At 39.4% G+C, this 19741-nt stretch overlaps 1 protein-coding gene and 1 long non-coding RNA gene across 2 annotated transcripts in view; both read right to left on the reverse strand.

Annotated features, from left to right (window-relative positions):
* LOC119772653 (NLR family CARD domain-containing protein 3-like) overlaps positions 1 to 19741 on the reverse strand; it is a 29896-nt gene that overhangs the window by 1738 nt on the left and 8417 nt on the right. The window contains exons 6-8 of the mRNA XM_038269172.1: positions 16440 to 18201; positions 8283 to 8468; positions 6407 to 6577 (exon numbers count right to left, since the gene is read on the reverse strand). Coding sequence (XP_038125100.1) covers positions 6407 to 6577; positions 8283 to 8468; positions 16440 to 18201 — 2119 coding nt within the window. The remainder of the gene's footprint in view (positions 1 to 6406; positions 6578 to 8282; positions 8469 to 16439; positions 18202 to 19741) is intronic.
* LOC119772647 lies at positions 1660 to 2396 on the reverse strand. Its single transcript, XR_005279289.1, has 2 exons — positions 2338 to 2396; positions 1660 to 1849 (listed from the first exon to the last, which is right to left on the reverse strand). It is a non-coding gene; the product is annotated as an uncharacterized LOC119772647 (long non-coding RNA).

Consider the following 19741-nt stretch of genomic DNA (forward strand, 5'->3'; position numbering starts at 1 on the left):
AGCAGTGATACTTAAAGACTTTCCAATCGTTAAATCACTCTTTTCCCCTGTTATTGGGCAGTAGATGAAGTGGCAATGGGAGGCTTTTATTTAGAAATTTGCTGTGGGGTGTGTTTTGAAAAACCCCTAGAGTCTACTTTTAAAAAAGTGGTTGAGTTTGTGTCATAATGTTGAGCCATATGCTGGGAAAAAAATATGAGTTTAATGTAGGGGCTTTTATTTTTTTAGGGTCCCCGGAGTCTTATTTTGAAATTCTATCAGGGTTGCATGTGAAGGGAAGGGTCATGGCCAGTAGTCATATAAGCTGCGTCTCAATTTGCAGGCTGCGTACTTCCGAGGACGCAGCCTGCCTAGCCTCCAGAGGACCCAGCCTTGGTAGGATGCTCCGGAGGATCCTCAGCCGTTGGTAAATGGGACTGTCTAGCCTTTGGAGCACTTCCTGGTTGCGACACGACGTCATCACGTTTACCCCAAACACAGCGCGAAACAAAATCCGACAGCTCGAGAAATACGGAAAGAAACAACAAAAAAATTAACTTTTACCCAGCCTCCGTTGTGTTCTGCATGTGGGCTAAGAAACTAAAACCCATCATGACAGTAAATAGTTGTAGTAGTTAATTTTAAAATCTAATGTCAATAGGTAAAAATGTTTTTAATAGTTTATTGTTAAATACTTGCTTCTCTAAAAATAAAATGATGTCACTGAGAAGTTTACTTAAATTATAAAGAAGTGATGAAACAGATAATGTAAAAAGGTTAAAAGACTAAGAACACACCGACAACAATAACTTTTATAAACAATTTAATAATTTAATTTAACAATAACAGCAACACAGAACCTCAACTTGTTAAAAAAAACACCCAAAAAATAATAACAACTGTCCACCATCCTCTCCAATAAATGAAATAATCTGTCCATCCTTTCCCGCCTCCCTCTGCCATCTGATATCCTCCCTGATTAAATCCACCAACTCGTCACTCCTTCTTCTCTTCCTCCTTTCCCTCCACCCTCATTCTCTTCCTCATCGTCACCCCGATGCTGCCAAGCCTCTGCAGCACCTGGCCCTGGTGTGTCCTCAGGAATGGAGGCAATTATGGGCAACAGAGGGCCTCTGTCCTAATACCTCATCCATGAGGACAAACCAGGGCCAGGTGGCATAAGTAGGTGGCATTTGTATCAACAGATGCTAGAAAAAAGGAATGTTTCATTATTTGGATGGATTGATGAAATTCTACAGAAAAAGACTTTGGAATGGTAACCTGGAGATTACTTTTTTAAGCGTACTCAAAGTGTAAATTAACATGAATATAATAAATGTAAGATGTAACTTCCCTACAAAAACACACACACACACACACACACACACACATATATATATATATATATATATATATATATATATAAATATATATATATATATATATATATATATATATATATATATATATATATATATATATATATATATATATATATATATATATATATATATATATATATATATGTATATATATATATATATATATATTTATATATGTATGTGTGTTTCATAACATTATCCAAACCTGAACATACTTTGTATTTTTTTTAAGTTGTCCCACACAAGGATCACTTCTATCACAAATATGAGATTTACAAAAAGTGTCATCTGAGCATCATTTGTTGTGATCAAAAGATTATATTTGTACGTTGGTGTTTGAACAGGACTTCTTTTAACTTGTGTGACTTTTACATAGAAATGCAACATGTAGATGGAATTCTGCCTCAACTCTTCCCTCCATCTGACTGCAGCAGTATCTTTGGCCCCGATGATAAGGTGGTCATTTTATCCACTCCTCTGTCTGCTCCCTGGAACAAAATGACATGTAAAGCATATTTCTGTTATGTCAACAGGCAAAATGACTGTTCTGTATAATTACGCCCGTATTGTTCTTCAAGCAAATTATACTTTAAACCTTATTATACTGTACTGTAAATTAAATATACATTATTGAGTATTAAAACAAAACGATTGCAGTATTGACAGCCCAGTACAGCTGGACTAATGTTATTTCTTCAGCTGCATTAAGCTTGGACAGTTCTAATCCTTTGTAATAAACTGTATGAGAATAAATAGATCCGATTAGTGAGGGATATGGCTATCAGTACAGTAAGATGTAGGTTAAATAAAAAATAGTGACATTTGTATGAAGGCTTTTAATGTAGATGAACATCACGTATCAACAGGTTAGCTCTAAGCTTTAGCTTTAGCTGCTCCTACACATTCCGGTGGCTCCGTTTACCATTATGTATTTTCATAGATGTTCATTTAAAAAAAACAAAAACAAACTACTTACATTTAAAGGTGTTCTCCGCACTACTGCCGGCGCTGCTGCTGCTTTCCGTTGTCAGTAACTTGAATAAAATCTGACTTTCTTCTTCTTCTTCAACTACTAAAACAAAAAACAAAGAAGAAACGCGCAAAGCACCTCAGGAAATCTAGTGGGAGGCGAGGCCACTAAGGACGGTAGCGATGCATCCTCAGAATTCGGGGAAAAGGAGGACGCATTTTGAGGCTGTATTTTAAGCGTCCTCAGAATTTTTGCCAAATGGGACGGCCTCCGCGCAGCGTTGTGACGTCACCGGCCTCAAAATGCGTCCTCCCAAGTACGCAGCCTGCGAATTGAGACGCAGCCATAGTATCCATTTCCAAATGTTAATTCAGTGTTTTCTCCCTCCATTAGATTAATATGTGCTGTATAAAGTGGCAGAGGTAAAAACCCTTTGAAGCTTGGTTACCTTGACGACGCTTAACGAGCCTGTCAGTGAGAGAGAGAGACATGCGCTGCACTTTCGTTCCTTTCTTCTCAGGCTTTTTTGAATGGGAAAATCACCTCAGAAGAAACGAGCGCTGAAGACAAACTGTAAATGGTATCTAAATAATTCTTTCAGTCTAAGCGACAGCTATCCTTTGTCTCAGACTGGGGTAGCTTTCATGGCTCTAGCTCATTCACAACCTTAATGGGAAGGAGAAATAAAATGGTTTGTCACACCTGATTGTCTCATTGGATTAGCTGCAGCACCTCAGCTTCAATGAGTTTTCAGCTGCTAAAAACCCCCTCCGAACAGATGAGTGCTGAAGGAAAACCGTAAATGGTATCTAAAAAATTCTTTCAGTCTAAGCGACAGCTATCCTTTGTCTCAGACTGGGGTAACTTTCATGGCTCTAGCTCATTCACAACGTTAATGGGAAGGAGAAATAAAATGGTTTGTTCAACCAGATCCTCTCATTGGATTAGCTGCAGCACCACAGCTTCACTAAGTTTTCAGCTGCTAAAAACCCCCTCCAAACACATGAGTGCTGAAGGCAAACCGTAAATGGTATCTAAAAAATTCTTGTAATCTAAGCGACATCTATCCTTTGTCTCAGACTGGGGTAACTTTCATGGCTCTAGCTCATTCACGAGCTTAATGGGAAGGAGAAATAAAATGGTTTGTCCCACCAGATCCTCTTATTGGATTAGCTGCAGCACCTCGGCTTCACTGAGTTTTCAGCTGCTAAAAACCCCCTCCAAACAGATGAGTGCTGAAGGCAAACCGTAAATGGTATCTAAAAAATTATTTTAGTCTAAGCGACATCTATCCTTTGTCTCAGAATGGGGTAACTTTCATGTCTCTAGGTCTTTCACAACCCTAACCGAAAGACAAACAAAATGGTTTGTCCCACCTGCTCCTCTTATTGATTTCCATGCAGCACCTAAGACTCACTGACCTTTCAGCTGCTAAAAAACCCCTCCGAACACACGAGTGCTGAAGGCAAAACCGTATAAGCTATTCAAAAAATTCTTTCCCCGTGAGCATTAGCAATCTTTGGACTACAACTGGTCTTACTTTCCTATTTCTACAATATTTGGTCTAGGCGTGGTGAGGATGTAAAAAAGTGTATAATTGTAAAAATCTTGATTTGGGGGTTTGGACAGATTTGTTACCCCCGAACAAACCTTTTTCCTGGCTAAACGATAAAAGATATCGACACACTTCCTTCAATATGAGGAACAACTTCCACAAGACTCATGATGCTACGTCAAAAGGGTTCCCAAATGGGAGCGATACGAAAAAGTCTGGTTTTTTTAAATTTTCATTTCTGATTTGTCAGAGAGCTCCCATAGGATTTCTATTGAGGAAGTGTGGACTTTTCCGTGCTCTGGACCAGATTGACGGAAAAGTGTAAATCACACACCAATAAGGGTTACATTCCTTGCATCCTGACAAAAATCCCTACGTTTTGATGTTATTTTTTTCTAGATAGAGTAATAAATGAGCGAGTGAGTTGAAGCTGTTTGGCATGAGTGAAATGTTTGAAAACGCTAGAGTGGCACACTCTAGCAGTTGAACATTCCGTCGATAGACTTCCATTATAAATTAGAAAATCTTTAAAAATACTTTAAAAGTTTGAAGCTTCACTGAAGCAAAACTGTAAAAGTTAGCAAAAAGCCGAGTTAAACAGTAATAGCAGAAAGATACGGAAACATTTTAAAAGTTGAATGGTGTTTCTAGCTGAAAGTATGCTGAAGTACTTAAAGGGCAAAGTAGCTGAAGTTTTAGTGGAATTTCGCTGAAATGTAAGAATTCTACATGCATTTCAATGGGATAAAAAAGGCAGAAAAAGCTGCATATCGCGAAAACGACAAAAAATATCTTTACCAAAAGATATAGCAGGATTCTCCTGAACAAGCTGAATGTTTTAATACCAAAATTGTTGAAATCGGTTGAGAACTGCGGGACTAGTTAGAGTCAGAAAAATAAAAAGTAAAAAACAATAAGTGGGAATGCATAAGCACTTGATTACAGCTCAATCAATGTTTATCTCAAGTTTTGGAAATCTCTCATCAGGAATAAAATCCTCAAATGAGGTTTTAGGATCTGACCATTTGAAAGAGATTCATCCATTCATCCATCGGTCTTCTAACATCCTTAATTACAAGTGGGGTCACGAGGGTGCTGGTTCCTATCTCCATCTGTCTACGGGCGAGAGGTGGGGTCCACCCTGGACAGGTCGCCAGGTCGCAACACAGAGACAAACAGGACAAACAACCATTAACGCACACACACTCACACCTATGGAGGATTTAGAGAAGTCAATTAACCCAACAGGCATGTTTTTAGACTGTGGGAGGAAGCCGGAGTACGGGGAGAGAAACCACGCATGCTCAGGGAGAACATCAAACTCTATGCAGAAAGACACCGGGCTGGGAATCAAACCCAGAACCTTCTTGGAGGAGCTTATTTCTCTGTGTCCTGCAGCCTCTTCTGTCTGACCTGCTTCAGCTTTGTGTCTTGTCTTTTTCTGGAGCCTCTTTTTAGTTTTCATAGACAGCAGTTTATGTAAAATTAGGATCATGACTCAAAAAGAGTCACTGACTTAGTGGAGGGCCCCTGATTAAAGTTCACCTGGGGCCCACAATGGCCGAATCATTCCATCACCCAACTCCCAGCTGTTCATTAACTCCACTGGCTCCCATTCTCATTCAATAGAAATCAATACCATGAACATATGACACCAAACACAACCTCATCCTTTCATTCATTTCTGTCTTTTATGTCAATCCAAGTCAGTGCAAGTTCTAGTGATTTGCTGTTATTGGTGTTTTTATTATTTTATTCGGTACCATGGTTATCCATAGGATGATCTGAAAGTTTTTTATAAATAAAATGTTATAATAAATAAAAGGGGAAAATAGACAAACTGCACAACTGAGATACTGAATACAATGAGGAAGTGGTTTAAAACAAAATTTTCCTTTAATATGTTCAAACTCAACTTTTCCAGCTATTTCTCATGCAAATAAAAACCTATAATACTTTCTGTGTAGGTTTATATTACATCTATTCAACCTGTGACAGTGACTGTATCTGTAATATTAACCTTGTTAAAGACCAGATGCTGAGTCAGCATTTTACCCAAATCATCATCACAGTATCGCGGCAGTGACTTAATAAATTTGTCTGCATTTGATGATTCATCTGCATAAAAAAAAACATCTGATTTAACAGTTTGGCTGATAATTCTCCATTTTATACTTTCCTCCCAGTTGTTACACATGTGTTCATTCAGCATCTTTTCATCCAAAATAAATCTCTTTAAAGTCCCACAATGGGGAAATTAACTCTGTATTTAAGCAATCTCCCTGGAGAGCAGTGGGCTGTCATTGTGTGGCGCCTGGACAGCAGTGTGAGGTTAAGGGTTTTGCTCAGGAACCCAGAGTGGAGGCTGTGGGGATTGAACCAGGAACTTTCTACCTTGTAAGAGCACAAGCACACTGCTCTAAGTAAAGCCTATTGATCCTTGACTAGCTCACTGATTTACCTTTATACTAAGATTTGCACTGTAATGTTATTAGAATAAACAAAAAGACTATATCTGACCTCAATGTCTGTAGTTTGCAGAGGGGAGACTGGAGAAACCCACTGAGCTCCTTCAATCCAGAGTCCAGGTTGGTTCTTAGCAGGTTCAGTTCTGTCAGATGGGATGGATTAGACTTCAGAGCTGAGAACAGAGAAGTCCAGCTGGTCTTTGACAAACTGCAGTCCCACAATCTGAATAAAAAACAAAATATTTTAGCTGAATTGAACAGGGTGCAGATTAAAACTTTCCATTAAAACATTCCAGCAGAATGTTTTAATGGACACTGTGCTGGCTCAATCGTAGAGCATCACTGAACACATTCTCTCTTTGGCCAGGGTCACTAAATATTGTATAACACCAGTACGCAGCTGATGCCATACTGAGATGGAGATAAAGCCCAGAGGAGTCGCTAGAAACTACGGGAACAAAACTCTCTGGATCCAGAGGTGTCCAAAGTTTTCACCTTCTTCACTGAAGTAAAAGTACAGATAACTGTAAGGAAAAACTGATTGAACTCATTTACTGAAGACAAAGGAAAAAAAGTTCAGCTTCTACCAAATCAAAAATAAGGTTTTGCCTCAAAAAATAAAATAACTTTTAAAAACTTGATTCTTCAAAGAGTTTTTTTCTGCTGAGAAAACAGGTTAATTTAGCTTCTTTTCTCCCTGTGTTGGTAGAGAGAACATAAAAATGGGTCTAGTTTGGTTCTAGATTCTATTTTTAGACAGGATGATATAGATTGAAGTAAACAGAAGTCCTTCATCAGCAGCTGAATCCTTTTAGAGCTCTGCTATTCACAGTGTAGTAACTGTGGAGTTTAAGTGTAATACATACATGCCCACTAGGAAGCGCTGTTACTTGTTGGTAAGGTTATTGACCGTAGAAGAAGAGTGCGGGCAGTACAAAGAGAGTAGAAGAAGAAAAGTCCGTGTGAAGCTGTATGCTGTTCATGTTATAAAATAAACCACCTTCCTGTGGAATAAGAAGTCTCTTGTAATTTACCACACACAGCATTAAAGCTGCAAACAGAATCAACATGGACATTTCCTCCCTAATAAAGGGGGAATGGACGGGGAATGTCTGCGTCTCACAATCTGATCCATCAATGTCTCCAGCCTCCTGTCTTCATCCATGTCTCTATCAGTGTTTTTCTACAAACTAACTGGGCTCCAACTGGACAGATTCTCTTCCTGATTTTCCCTGTTTTGTTGCAGCTCTCAGGTCATGTCGTTATCAATATGGAGAGAAGAAATGAGCTGGTTGGGAGAAAGGAAGGAGTAGAAAGTCCAGATGTGAAGTAAATAAGAAGTAAATAAGTCAGAAATAAAAAGCTGCTTAAGTTCAGTAACTAAGTATTTGTGGCTCCAAGTGACTCTGACAGCTGACAGATTGAAGAGGAGGGGTTCTCTCTGACCCGGTCCAACAGACCAGCAGCTTCAGGACAAAGATTTCATTTCTTTGTCTTTTCTTCCTAAACATTAGTTTTTAGATCATGTTATTTTATTCTAGTTATTCTAACATGTTTGTGGTTCTGGTTCTACTCTAGAGGAACCAAATGTCATTCTGGATGGAAAGATGTGAATCAGAAATGACTAATAAAGCCATCTTATCTTGTCTCATCATCTTAATCTTTCCCAAATCAAACTGAAACATCTCCATCATTACTTAACATCATTCGACTGATTTTACCCATTTTAAAGTTTCATCAAAATAAAGTTCAATATTAAGAACATCTGGAACAGGAAAATAATTCATTTACAAGGTAAAAAGTCTGAGAGATATTATTCTGACATTTGGACAACAGCTGTTTTAAAGAAAATATATTAGAATAAATTGAATTAAAATCAGTAATAAAGTATCGGTGAATGGTTTGGTTTGAATAAACAGAAAACTCACTTCAGTTTCTTCACTTTGCATTTAGAACTCCTCAGTACCTCACACACAGGGTTAATTTCAGACTCTTCAAAGCGTTCACAGTGTCCACCGATCTTCTCTATTACGACTTCAGTAAGATGAGGGTTGGACTTCAGAGCTGAGGCCACAACTTCACATTCCAACTTATAGAGAGAACAGCCACCAAGTCTGTGATTAGAGGAGAAATGAAGTCAGTTCTAATGAAATCAGTCAATCTGGATGACACAAGCTAAAACATGACCAAAGAGATGGAGACAAAGAGAAAAGCTGAGCAACAGGTTCAAACAGCTCAGGCTTCATGTTCACAGAACAACACTGAAGATTATAGCAGCAGCCATCTTAGCTGCCTGTTAGCAAACTTCCCTGTTTCTTCATGTTGAGCTCTGACTGCTGTCTGCTGCAGGAACAATCTGGATCCACAGAAGATGATCAACATCAACATTATTTTCATTGGAAGAGGAAGGAATGATTCAATCAATGAAGCTAATATCCTGACAGTCACAGCATGTTGGATGGTCAGGATCAAAAATCAACCAAGCAGCATTTTCTCTCTAACCTTCAGCTTCTTTGGGATCATGGCTCCTCACACTACTGGTGATTCTAGGGAGATGAATGAACTGCTCAGAGGTCTGACTCAGGTCAGACTCCAGTCACTCATTTCATGACTTTAGACTTGATGAAATCACTAAATGAAACATGAACCTGATGGAGGAGACAGAGCCTGAACTGGCCTGTGATTTCACATCTTCTACAGGTCAGATGTTGCTAATAATCATCAGTTCCTAACTTCTCCTCTCTCCACAGCCCCACAGACATGTCCAACATTGGAGATGAGAAGCTACAGAGCAGTGAGATCAGCAGGGAGTGAAGCCTTGTTCCCTCCTTTAACTCAGCCAAGGTTACTGATGTCAAACCTGTGATGGTTTCTAACAAGCTTCTCCTGTAGGGCTGGAAGAGGGAAGGATGTGATGATGAGGATGAAGAACATCTAAACTGGGAGGATGAATGTAGCAGGAAATAATCCCAGCAGGTAGCGCTGGAAGACTTAAGCTCCAGTGGAGGAGAAAATCTTCCTGGTTTTAGTTCCTGACCAGTCTGAAAGTCTGACCGGGAAAACTAGCAGTAGTTCTGTCAAAGCTTTAAACTGTTTTCCAGTGAAGCAGTGCTGAGGTAACTCTCACCTTAAAAAGGGCCCAAAGAAAATGGAGCTGCTTCCACAACAGGTACCAGCAACAGGCCCCTGAGTGCAGATGATGGAGGACCTCTCTCTCCAAAGCAGAGAACAGGGGAACTTGCTGAGGTGAGGCTGGATGGCAGGGCACCGCTTAACCAACACCAATCCAACACACGGCCACCATTTCCCTCCAAAGCCACTGGTGTCCTTCTCCAACTCGGCCATGTTGTTGGAAAATTTAGATTTCTCTTCTACTATATATTAATTTATCCTATTTACTCACTATAAAAGTTTTCACTCAGTCTGTTTCACCTTGAAGGCCACACAATTCTCTACAGAATGGTGTTTATAGACCAGACGTAGCTTCTTCCCATAACAAATCAGATTCTTTTTGAAGGTTTATTCATAACATGCTACTGTTTAACCAAAGTGTCTGTAATTTGTTTGACTCTGACTACTTTCCATTATGGTAAGTAAGGAGGAACGAATGCTGCCCAGATCAGAACAGAGCTGATTACCTTAAGGGCTGTATGATGACTGTTCTCTTTTTGCAAAGATATGAATAAATGTGCCGACTGAGTGAAATCCATTGATCTCCGTTTATTTAATTAGGATGAATAGTCGAGTACTTTTTCCCACTACATGATCAATACACTACACAAGGTAAGCTAAAAGGGCCCTGTTACCAGGCATTTGGTTGAAAACCCACGAAAAAACCCCCACATTTTTAAAAGTCAGACCGGTGTAATTCAGGCATGTCTTTAAGAGGTGTCACTAAACAAAAAAAGAAAAAATTTATGCTCTTTCTGGTCATTAAATGTAGCTTTTTAGGTCAGGCAGTATTCAATGTCCTAAGCAGTTTTTTAGCACTTTCTGGCACTCCATATTCTCACACTAAGCATGACTTTTCAAATGATTCCTATCCAACTAATTTAAATCCAGGCAGCCAATCAGAGAAGTAGAACTGCAGGCTGCACTAATTCATAACAGATCAAAGTGATGAGAACAGATCTGATGTTTGTTTTACTGGTGGATTTTATTTATCCTGCAGCATTCACTGTCAGCGTTTGCTTCTATAATCATCTGAAATTAATTTAAAGTTATCTAATGTCAAAATCAGAGAAAAATACAGAACAAGTGTCTGGGACAGGTAGAACCAACATTTAATGTTGAAAACCAAGTTGTTTCAATTAATTGCTGTGGCTTATTACAGTTTTAGCTTGTCAGTCCCATTTAATGTTTGCTGAGATATTGTTTGATCACAGGGATGGAGAATTGCTGATGTTCAGAGTTTGGCACTTCTGGCTACTAGTTGTTTAAGGTTTTTTATGTCACTAAAATGAGGTTTGTCAGCTAAAAAGTAAATTGCTGGGGATTATGTGGAGTTTTTTTTGTACATCCATGTATGCATATCTGCTGTTATTACATTAAACAATTTGTTAATGAAATTACAACTTGAACTTCAAATTCAGCAGATGTTGTTGGGATCCTCAGACTTGCCCACCAGAGGGCGCCGAGGATCCTCTTCTGTCTCTTGTTATTTTCTTTTAGGACTGGAGTTACTGTTGGGATCTAGAGATTACCCCCTGTCTCCAGCAGAGTGCGCCGTGGGTCTCCTAGGGCTGGAGTCTTCCAGCACACCTGATTTCCATCTACTCATTAGGAGACCTTCCCTTTATAAACCCCTGCCAGACCTTGCTTCCACGCCACAGTGTTGATCTTAGTTTGGTTAGCTACCTGAACCTCTGTTACTGATAGAATCTTAGTTGTCTCTAGTGTGCGATCAGATTCTAATCTCTCCTTTGTCTGTGCCTCACAGTAGTGATGGGCAAGTGAAGCCTCATGAAGCAATGAAGCTTTCCTACGCAAAGTGTTGAAAAAAGTTCATTACTCGATGCTTCATTCATCACTCACTAGTGACATCTGCTGGTGAAACTGTAACAGCCTTGTTACTCAGTTGGATCATACTTCCAAATATTAGGAAATGCAATATTGTCACAAAGTTTTCATCAAACTCATGTTTAGTAAGAGGAGAATCCTATTTAATTGTCATGTTTTAATGATTAAAATGATTTGTAGCCAATCTAATCCTTGACCATCAGTGGTTTTCTTTTATGTCATGGACTTATTAGACAATGAAGATATGTGTTACTTTAATGTATTGAGAACTGAGTGACTGTTGCTGCAGACTCTGTGTACTTTGAGCTTGAAACTTGATTCCTTAAAGACAGAATTTGTTTAAAATCATCTCTTCCTAAGAGTTCCAGTTCTGATTCTTAATATTAAGTTACACATAGAGTTTGCCTCTTCTAATGGCTTAGGTTTTGATGGTTTTGGTTTTGATGTGTGATTCTGATGCATCTCCTGATTAAACAAAAGAAAATATAGAAATTTCTGGATTTTAGGTTTAATTGTTTTTATTTAGGAATAGGACTTTTTTCACTGTTTCAGGTTGTGATTGTGATCTGTCATCTCATAATACTCCCACATATGAGAGGTTTTTCTCTTTTTTGACGGCTCCATTTAAACCACTGCTGATGAAAACTGTTCTGCTGATACCAAACCACCTACTACAACCCACGGAGCAACAGGATTCATCGCGCTTTTATTTTGAAAACCGACACGCAAAATGAAGCAGTCACGTGACCAATGCAATGCGAGGCCTCGTTTGTTGCCAGTCACGTGGTTTTCAACAAGACAACACAGGCCTCGAAGCGGGGCTTCATTGACACGCCCCCTTATTACTCGGTACAAGCCTCGAAGCCTGGCTTCAGATAGCCCATCACTACCTCACAGGAGACCTGTCGTTAGTCTGAAGCTCTGGATGAGCTGCCTCACTGGAAACCTGTCTCTAGCCTGAAGCTCTAGATGAGCCTAACCTGCTAAGCTGCCCTGGTGAGCCAACCTGAAGATTCCTATGTGGATTTAACCTCAGGACTTCTATGTGGAGTTTACCTGAAGGTTCCTATGTGGAATCAGCCTGAAGAATCCTATGTGGATATTCCCTGTTGTTCTCTGCAATGAGCTGGAAGCTCAGATCAAGGTCTGCCATGCTAAGCCTGAAGCTAGACGCTTAGCTTCTCATGAACTCTGCTAACCAACAGTCTCCAGTCCCAGTCAAGACTTCAGTGAAACATTCTCAGAACTTGTTTATTCTCTCGTGTTTCAGAACTTTTAATAAACATTTGAACTTTTTCCCTGCCTCCTCCGTGTGTGTTCTGCATCTTGGGCTTGCTCCATTGATCCATCATGACAGATGTGGCCACTTTTCTTCATGGCAACAGCCAATTAATCCTTTAGATGGTGACTGTCAGTGGTTCACTCTTTTTGATTTGATCTGCAATCCTGCAGACTAAATGCATTGCAGTGTAGCTGCCTGATTATTTGGTCTCTGGTTCTCATTTCATGTCATTTAATCATTAGTTGAATGTCAGATAAACTACAATTTTAAAATAAGGTTCCAGTAAAAATATTTAATCTTACATATTGGCTTTAGAGGGCAGAAAAAGCATTTGATAGAGTAAACTGGAAATTTTTATTTGCTACTCTACATAAATTTGGCTTTTGCAATTCCTTAATAAATTTGTTAAAATATTATACAGCTTCCCAACAGCCTGTCAGGACAAATAATCAAACATATTCCAGCTTTTGTCTTCAGAGGGGCACCAGACAGGGATGCCCGCTCTCCCCCTAATTTTTTTTTGCCATTTTCATTGAGCGTCTAGCTGCTACAATCAGACAAACTAATGTGGTTGAAGGTATAAAAGGCATGAAAATAGGGCATAAATTAGTGTTTATGCAGATGATGTATGACTTTATCTTCAGCACTCAAACACTTGCCTCTCTCAAGTGATTAGATTACTAGAATCTTTCTCAAATGTCTCAGAGTACTCTATAAATTGGTCTAAATCTATAGTACTACCAATTAATTGCTCCCTACAAAATCCCTCAATTCTACAATTGCAAACAGGAAATATCAAATATTTGGGAATTACTGTGTCATCTAAACTAGCTGAGTTACCAAAACTCAACCACATCCCTCTTTTAAAAAAGATAGAAGAGGATCTAGAAAGATGGAAATCGCTTCCGAGCTCCCTTATAGGTAGGGTAGCCTAAATTAAAATGGTCTTACCCAGAATTAACTACCTATTTCCAATGATCGCAATAAACCCTCACCCGATTGGTTTAAATCTCTAGATTCTTCCATGTCTAAATTTCTTTGAAAGGATAAACCTCCTTGTTAGGTTTATTCAATGATGATTATAAAATTAATGTATGTACATATGAAACATTGGAGAAATTAGATGCTCCACTCTCTCTTGTGATTCAGTCAGTGGAGCATCCTGTCTTATGACCTGATCAATTGTTCTGTCAGAACTATACTCTGTTTTGTAACCATTTGTTATGTTCTGTTAATAAAAGCGCTCTGCAGAGAAGGTCAGAGGGAGAGAGTGTTGGAAAGTTGGGTTGCAGCTCTTTCCCCTTCTGCAGAAGTTGTTGAGAATCCCTTTTTGTGTGAACCCAGTTCTTCTTTTACGAACCCACATTTTGAACCTAACACCCCTCGTATCAGCTTAAAGACACTACAGAAAACTAACGACAGAGGGGACTAGATTTACATTACTTCCAACACTACTACTTAGCAAATAGATTACAATACATCTCTAAATGGATGAAACAGAATCCCTTAGATGAGCCCTGGATAGACACAGAACAGGAAATATGCAGTAATATCTTAATTTCAGATCTAATATCAAACGGCACACGTTTTAAAAATATTAACATCAACTCTTCCCTGACAGCATGGTGGGAATTTTCTAAAAATAACAAAGTCATCACTTATCCCGTGCAGTCGTACACCCATCTGGGATAACCCTGACATTCTACAAAACAATAATATGATAATCTTTCCATACTGGAAGAATAAAGGTATTACATGTCTGGATCATTTATTTGAAGGTACAGAGTTTATCACATTTGCTAGATTAAATTTGCAATATGGCATTAACAAAAAAAATTCTTAGAATATGAGCAAATTAAAGCTATAATTAGAAATAAATTTAAGCATATTGATGGAGGTTTACAAATTACAACCAATATATCAGCGTTCCTAAAGTTAAACCCCCCAAACTACTGTCTAAATCATACAGGACACTGACTAAACTGGATGATACAATATCTCTTCCTATTACTAAATGGGAGGAGGATTTATCAGTCAGCTTTGAACAAAACATCTGGGCTCAGATATGTCTAAGAACTTTTAACATGACTAGAAACCCCAACTTACAATTAATACAATACAAAATCCTCCACAGAGTGCACTATACAGGTCAAAGATTATTCAAGATGGGTTTTGCACAATCTAACATCTGTCCACAGTGCACAGGCAATCATCTTGAGAATTATATTGACAAGTTATGGTTATGCACGCCGGTTCAGAGGTTCTGGATACAGGTATGTAAGGACCTATCACTGGGCCTGGGTTGTAAAAAATCAGTTTGCATGGCATCACTGCATTGTTTATCGCAAAGAAAACTACCCTCATGAATTGGAACAGTAAGGATGAACTCAGCATCAATTTAAGTTGATTTTAGTTTAGTCTTCAGGTAACACAGAGTAGATGTCAGATTAAATAATACTACTTCAGCGATAGTTTCAGGGTGTTGCTTTATTGTATGTCCTCTACCATGTCTTTCGGTTGTGCTGTTTTTTTTGCATCTCGTTGCAGATTATGAAGCAGACTGAAAAAAATTTATCATGTATTCTATCTCCTCCTTCTTTCATTTTTTTTCTTTTTTTCTTCTTCTGTTTTTTGTCTTCTGTTCTATTTACATTGCAGTATTCATATAATCTGTAAAACTCTCTGCATAATTATAATAAAGCAATTTTTATGCATTAAACAAGCGGAACATTAGGGCAATAGCCGTACTGCTCAACTTGTAATAGTAAAATCTGTTGGGCTCTTTTTGGCATCAAGACAATTATTCTTATTGCCACATTGCCAGACAGGACACTGTTAAAAAAAATAATAATAATAATAAAAAAAAATAAGGTTCCTTCATCAGTTTAAAAATAAAAGACCAGAAATGATAAATAATTACTAAATAATTAACCTGTGGAGCAATATTTATCCCAACCCAATGTTGGTGAGAATGTGACTGAGAAATTCCAAATTCCGGCAGGATGCAGTGAAAGTTCTCCCAGTAATTAGAAGAGGCTGGAATGTCTAAAGGGTTAAAGCTCATGTCTCTACATGTCTTTATAGACGACATCTACCAGCTTCAACAAAGGCTGCAGATGAAGTGTTGATGAGGGAAATGGTTCCAAACTCTGGAAGAAGAGTTCTCAGAGCTTTGGGAGGATCTGACAGAAACTAGGACTCCTACAGAAATTACATTTTGTGAAACCAGTCACACATCAACATATTTTGGCTCTAATTTACAAACTCAGAGGGAAATCTGTGACAGGAAGAAAGGGAGATTCTGGATCCAAACAACCAAACAACAGCAGCAATGCAGGGATTGATCTGAATGGTCCAAGTTCCCAACAAAGTTAAATAGTGATTTTATAAAAACATTCAAAGAGACTAAAAAGGTCAATTCTGGGCTAACAGCCCAATGAGTGAAGAGATGGTTAAAGATTCTGATGGGTCTCTGGCTGATTGGATCTTTAGAGAAAACACAGATTTTCTACATTCTGAAGGATTTATATTAATTTCAATGGAAGATGGAAACTGATCCAAAGTTGAATATTTTGAAAATGATCAAAATCTCTAAACAGCAAAGCTCCAGCAGAGCTGTCCTGAAGGAGCTGAATGTTTAGATGTTTGAATGCTTTAAATAGTCCAGAGGATGAAGGAAGAGGTTAAAGAGTAGAAACTTCCAGAAGCAACTAGAACCATGAAGAAGAACCAGGAGGACAATAGAGCAGAATCAGCATCACGCCATGAAGACATCTGGACTCACCGAGCCTTTCTGCAGTTACTCAAAGCTGGAAACAGTCTCCAACGTCCATTCTCTGATGTGTTGTACTTCTCCAGGTCCAACTCGTCCACAACCTCCTCTGACATCTGCAGCATGTAGGCCAAAGCTGAGCACTGGATCACTGAGATATACTTCCCTGATTTCAGGAAATCCTGGATCTCCCGGTAAACTAAGACACCCTCCATCTCCTGACGACAGAGTAAGATGTTAATCGTTTGGACAACAGAGAATCTACCATTGTTAATCTTCTTCAGATTGCTGATCAATCTCTGGATGGTTCCTGGACTGTTCTCCATCTCACCCAGCAGGCCTCTTAAGAGGCTCTGGTTGGACTCCACAGAGAGGCCATGAAGGAAGCGAGCAAACAGGTCCAGGTGGCCATTTTTATTCCTGAGGGATTTCTCCATGACTTTCTTCATGAAGTCCTCCAGAGATGTTTCTCTGTATTTTTCTCCCAGGAAGTTCTCCACCACCTCTGTGTTCCTGCTGGTGAAGCAGTGGAGCAGGTAGACTGCAGCCAGAAACTCCTGGAAGCTCAGATGAACAAAGCAGTAGACTGAGGTGTCGTCCATCCCTCTCTCCTCTTTAAAGATCTCAGTAAACACTCCTGAGAACCACGAAGCATCTTTGATGTTGATGCCACACTTTTCCAGGTCTGACTGATAGAAGATCAGGTTTCCTTCCAGCAGTCCTTCAAATGCCAGTTTTCCCAGAGACTGAACCATCTTGATGTTCTCTTGAGTCCATGGAGACTCCGTCTTCTGTCCTCCATCATACTTGATTATTTTCCGTTCGATCTGAAGCTTTAGGAAGCAGATGTACATCCCAGTCAGGGTCTTTGGCAACTCTCGTCCATCTTTGGTCTCCAACAAACCCTCCAGAACATCAGCAGTGATCCAGCAGAAGACGGGAATGTGACACATAATGAAGAGACTTTTTAATTTTTTAATGTGGGAGATGGTCCTGCTGGCCTTCTCCTCATCTCTGAATCTCTTCTTGAAGTATTCCTCCTTTTGTGGGTTGGTGAACCCTCTGACCTTTGTCCCCATGTCAACACACTCAGGAGGGATCTGATTGGCTGCTGCAGGTCTTGTGGTTATCCAGAGGAGAGCAGAGGGAAGCAGTTTTCCCCTGATGAGGTTAGTCAGCAGAACATCCACTGAGGTGGACTCTGTAACATCAGTCAGGATCTCCTTGTTGGTGAAGTCCAAAGGAAGTCGACTCTCATCCAGACCATCCAAGATGAACAGAACCTGAAAGTGATCAAAGCTGCAGATTCCTTTGGTTTCAGTGAAGAAGTGATGAACAAGTTCCACCAAGCTGAACTTTTTCCCTTTCAGCACATTCAGCTCTCTGAAGGTGAATGGAAATATGAACTGGATGTTCTTGTTGGTTCTGCCTTCAGCCCAGTCCAGCGTGAACTTCTGTGTTAAGACTGTTTTCCCGATGCCAGCCACGCCCATCGTCATCACGGTTCTGATCCGATTTCTTCCTCCAGGTGGATTGAAGATGTCTTCTGGTCTGATTGGTTTTCCTGGCCTGTTTTGTTCCCAGAATGATGCTTCAATCCTTCTGACCTCATGTTCATCATTGACCTCTCTAGTCTTTCCCTCTGTGATGTAGAGCTCTGTGTAGATCTCATCCAGAAAGGTTCTCTTTCCAGCTTTAGTAATGCCTTCAGAGACACATTCAAACTTCTTCTTCAGAGATACTTTAAGGTCACGTTGACATTGACCATCAACATCTGAATAAAGAAACAAAGAAATGAGATGAAACATTTCAGCCAAACAAAGAATAAAACTATTTCTAATATTCTCACTGAGGGCTGTGTTTGTTCATTTCTACGAAGGAAACCTTCATAATTAACAGAAAACTAATAGTTTTATACCAAGGTATCTAAGCTAGGAGGTCATTGCATCGTCCAACCAGGAAATCCTTAAAGTTGCAGAAAACAAAAGCTCAAACTATTAAAGCCCTTTTGTCCCCGTGTTCCTGCACACTGTACCTTTACCCTAATCAGCTGTGAACTGGTAAGAGCTGCAGGAACTGTTTGGAGCCACCAAGCCGCTGCATTGAGCTCAGGTATAGCATAATGCTGATCATTAAAATAAGAAGCATCCTAGTAATTGTTTATAATAATCTGCATCAACAGTGCAAGTCAGTCGAACCTCATTTGAAAGGGAATTTTGTGATTCGCCAGAATCAACAATTAGGAAGCATTCAATGTTTTATACCTATTAGATGTGTTTTCAATGTTGCTTCATTGCTTCACCTTTAACTTAGTGTCTTTAAACTGTTTAACAATAATTAACACCCCCATGTACTTAAATTCTAAGTGAAACACATTAAATAAGTAATATATTTTCTGTATTTAATAGGTGTTCTCACAACCCAGCAGGGTCACAGGGGGGAACCCAGCAGAAACTCAAAAACCTGATGATCCATTTAACAGGTTAGATAGCTCAGTCTAAGAGAACTCTGAGGAAAAAGGTATTTTAATGGTGATTTAAAGAAGTTGAGGGTTCCCGTACTTTTACAGATTTGGGGAGTTTGCTAAAATTATGGAGTTAAGGAGTTCTGGTTCTGATCCAGTAGACCTGAGGGGTCTGGCTGTTGATCCACTGATAACAAGTCTGTAATGTAACTGGGCTACTTCTACAACCTGAACCACTCTGCTAATTCATTCCGTAATTTATACACTAACAGAGGTATTTTAAAGTCTATTCTCTGAGCTATGGGAGCCAGTAGAAGGACTTTAGAACTGAGCTGATGTTCTCCACTTTCTTAGTTTTAGTGAGGAGTTTTAGTTTCTGACTGAAACAAGATATTATTTGAATGATTCCATGTGGTAAATATAAATATCTATCCTGTAATCACTGATCTGTTGTCAGAGTTCAACAGAGATGATTGAAGGAAGCTGTTAATGGGAGATGTTCAGTCTTACCTGCTGCACAGCTGTTCTGACTGGTTGTCAGCGGTCCAGCTCCGGCTCTTTCTCCACACTGGGTTTTGCTTATCTTCCTCAGTCTGTGGAGACATTTCCTCATCACTGAAACAGTTCACTACCAACAGGGTGGGGCTGTCCTATTGAAGATGAAAATGTTCATGGAGGTCAACCACAGACAGAGGACCAGATGCTCAGTCACAACAGCCTATTTGCTCTCTGACTAGTTTCTGTATATTATTGATCCAAACTGGGATTAATGAGGCTCCCAGTTAGAAGGAACTGGCTTCACTGGGAGCTTTTATGTAGATCTCTGACCAGAATGATTCTTTCAGCTTTG

The sequence above is a fragment of the Cyprinodon tularosa genome, unplaced genomic scaffold (genome assembly GCF_016077235.1).
Source record: "Cyprinodon tularosa strain WSP-4 unplaced genomic scaffold, ASM1607723v1 ctg1191, whole genome shotgun sequence".
In the NCBI taxonomy this organism is placed as follows: Eukaryota; Metazoa; Chordata; class Actinopteri; order Cyprinodontiformes; family Cyprinodontidae; genus Cyprinodon; species Cyprinodon tularosa.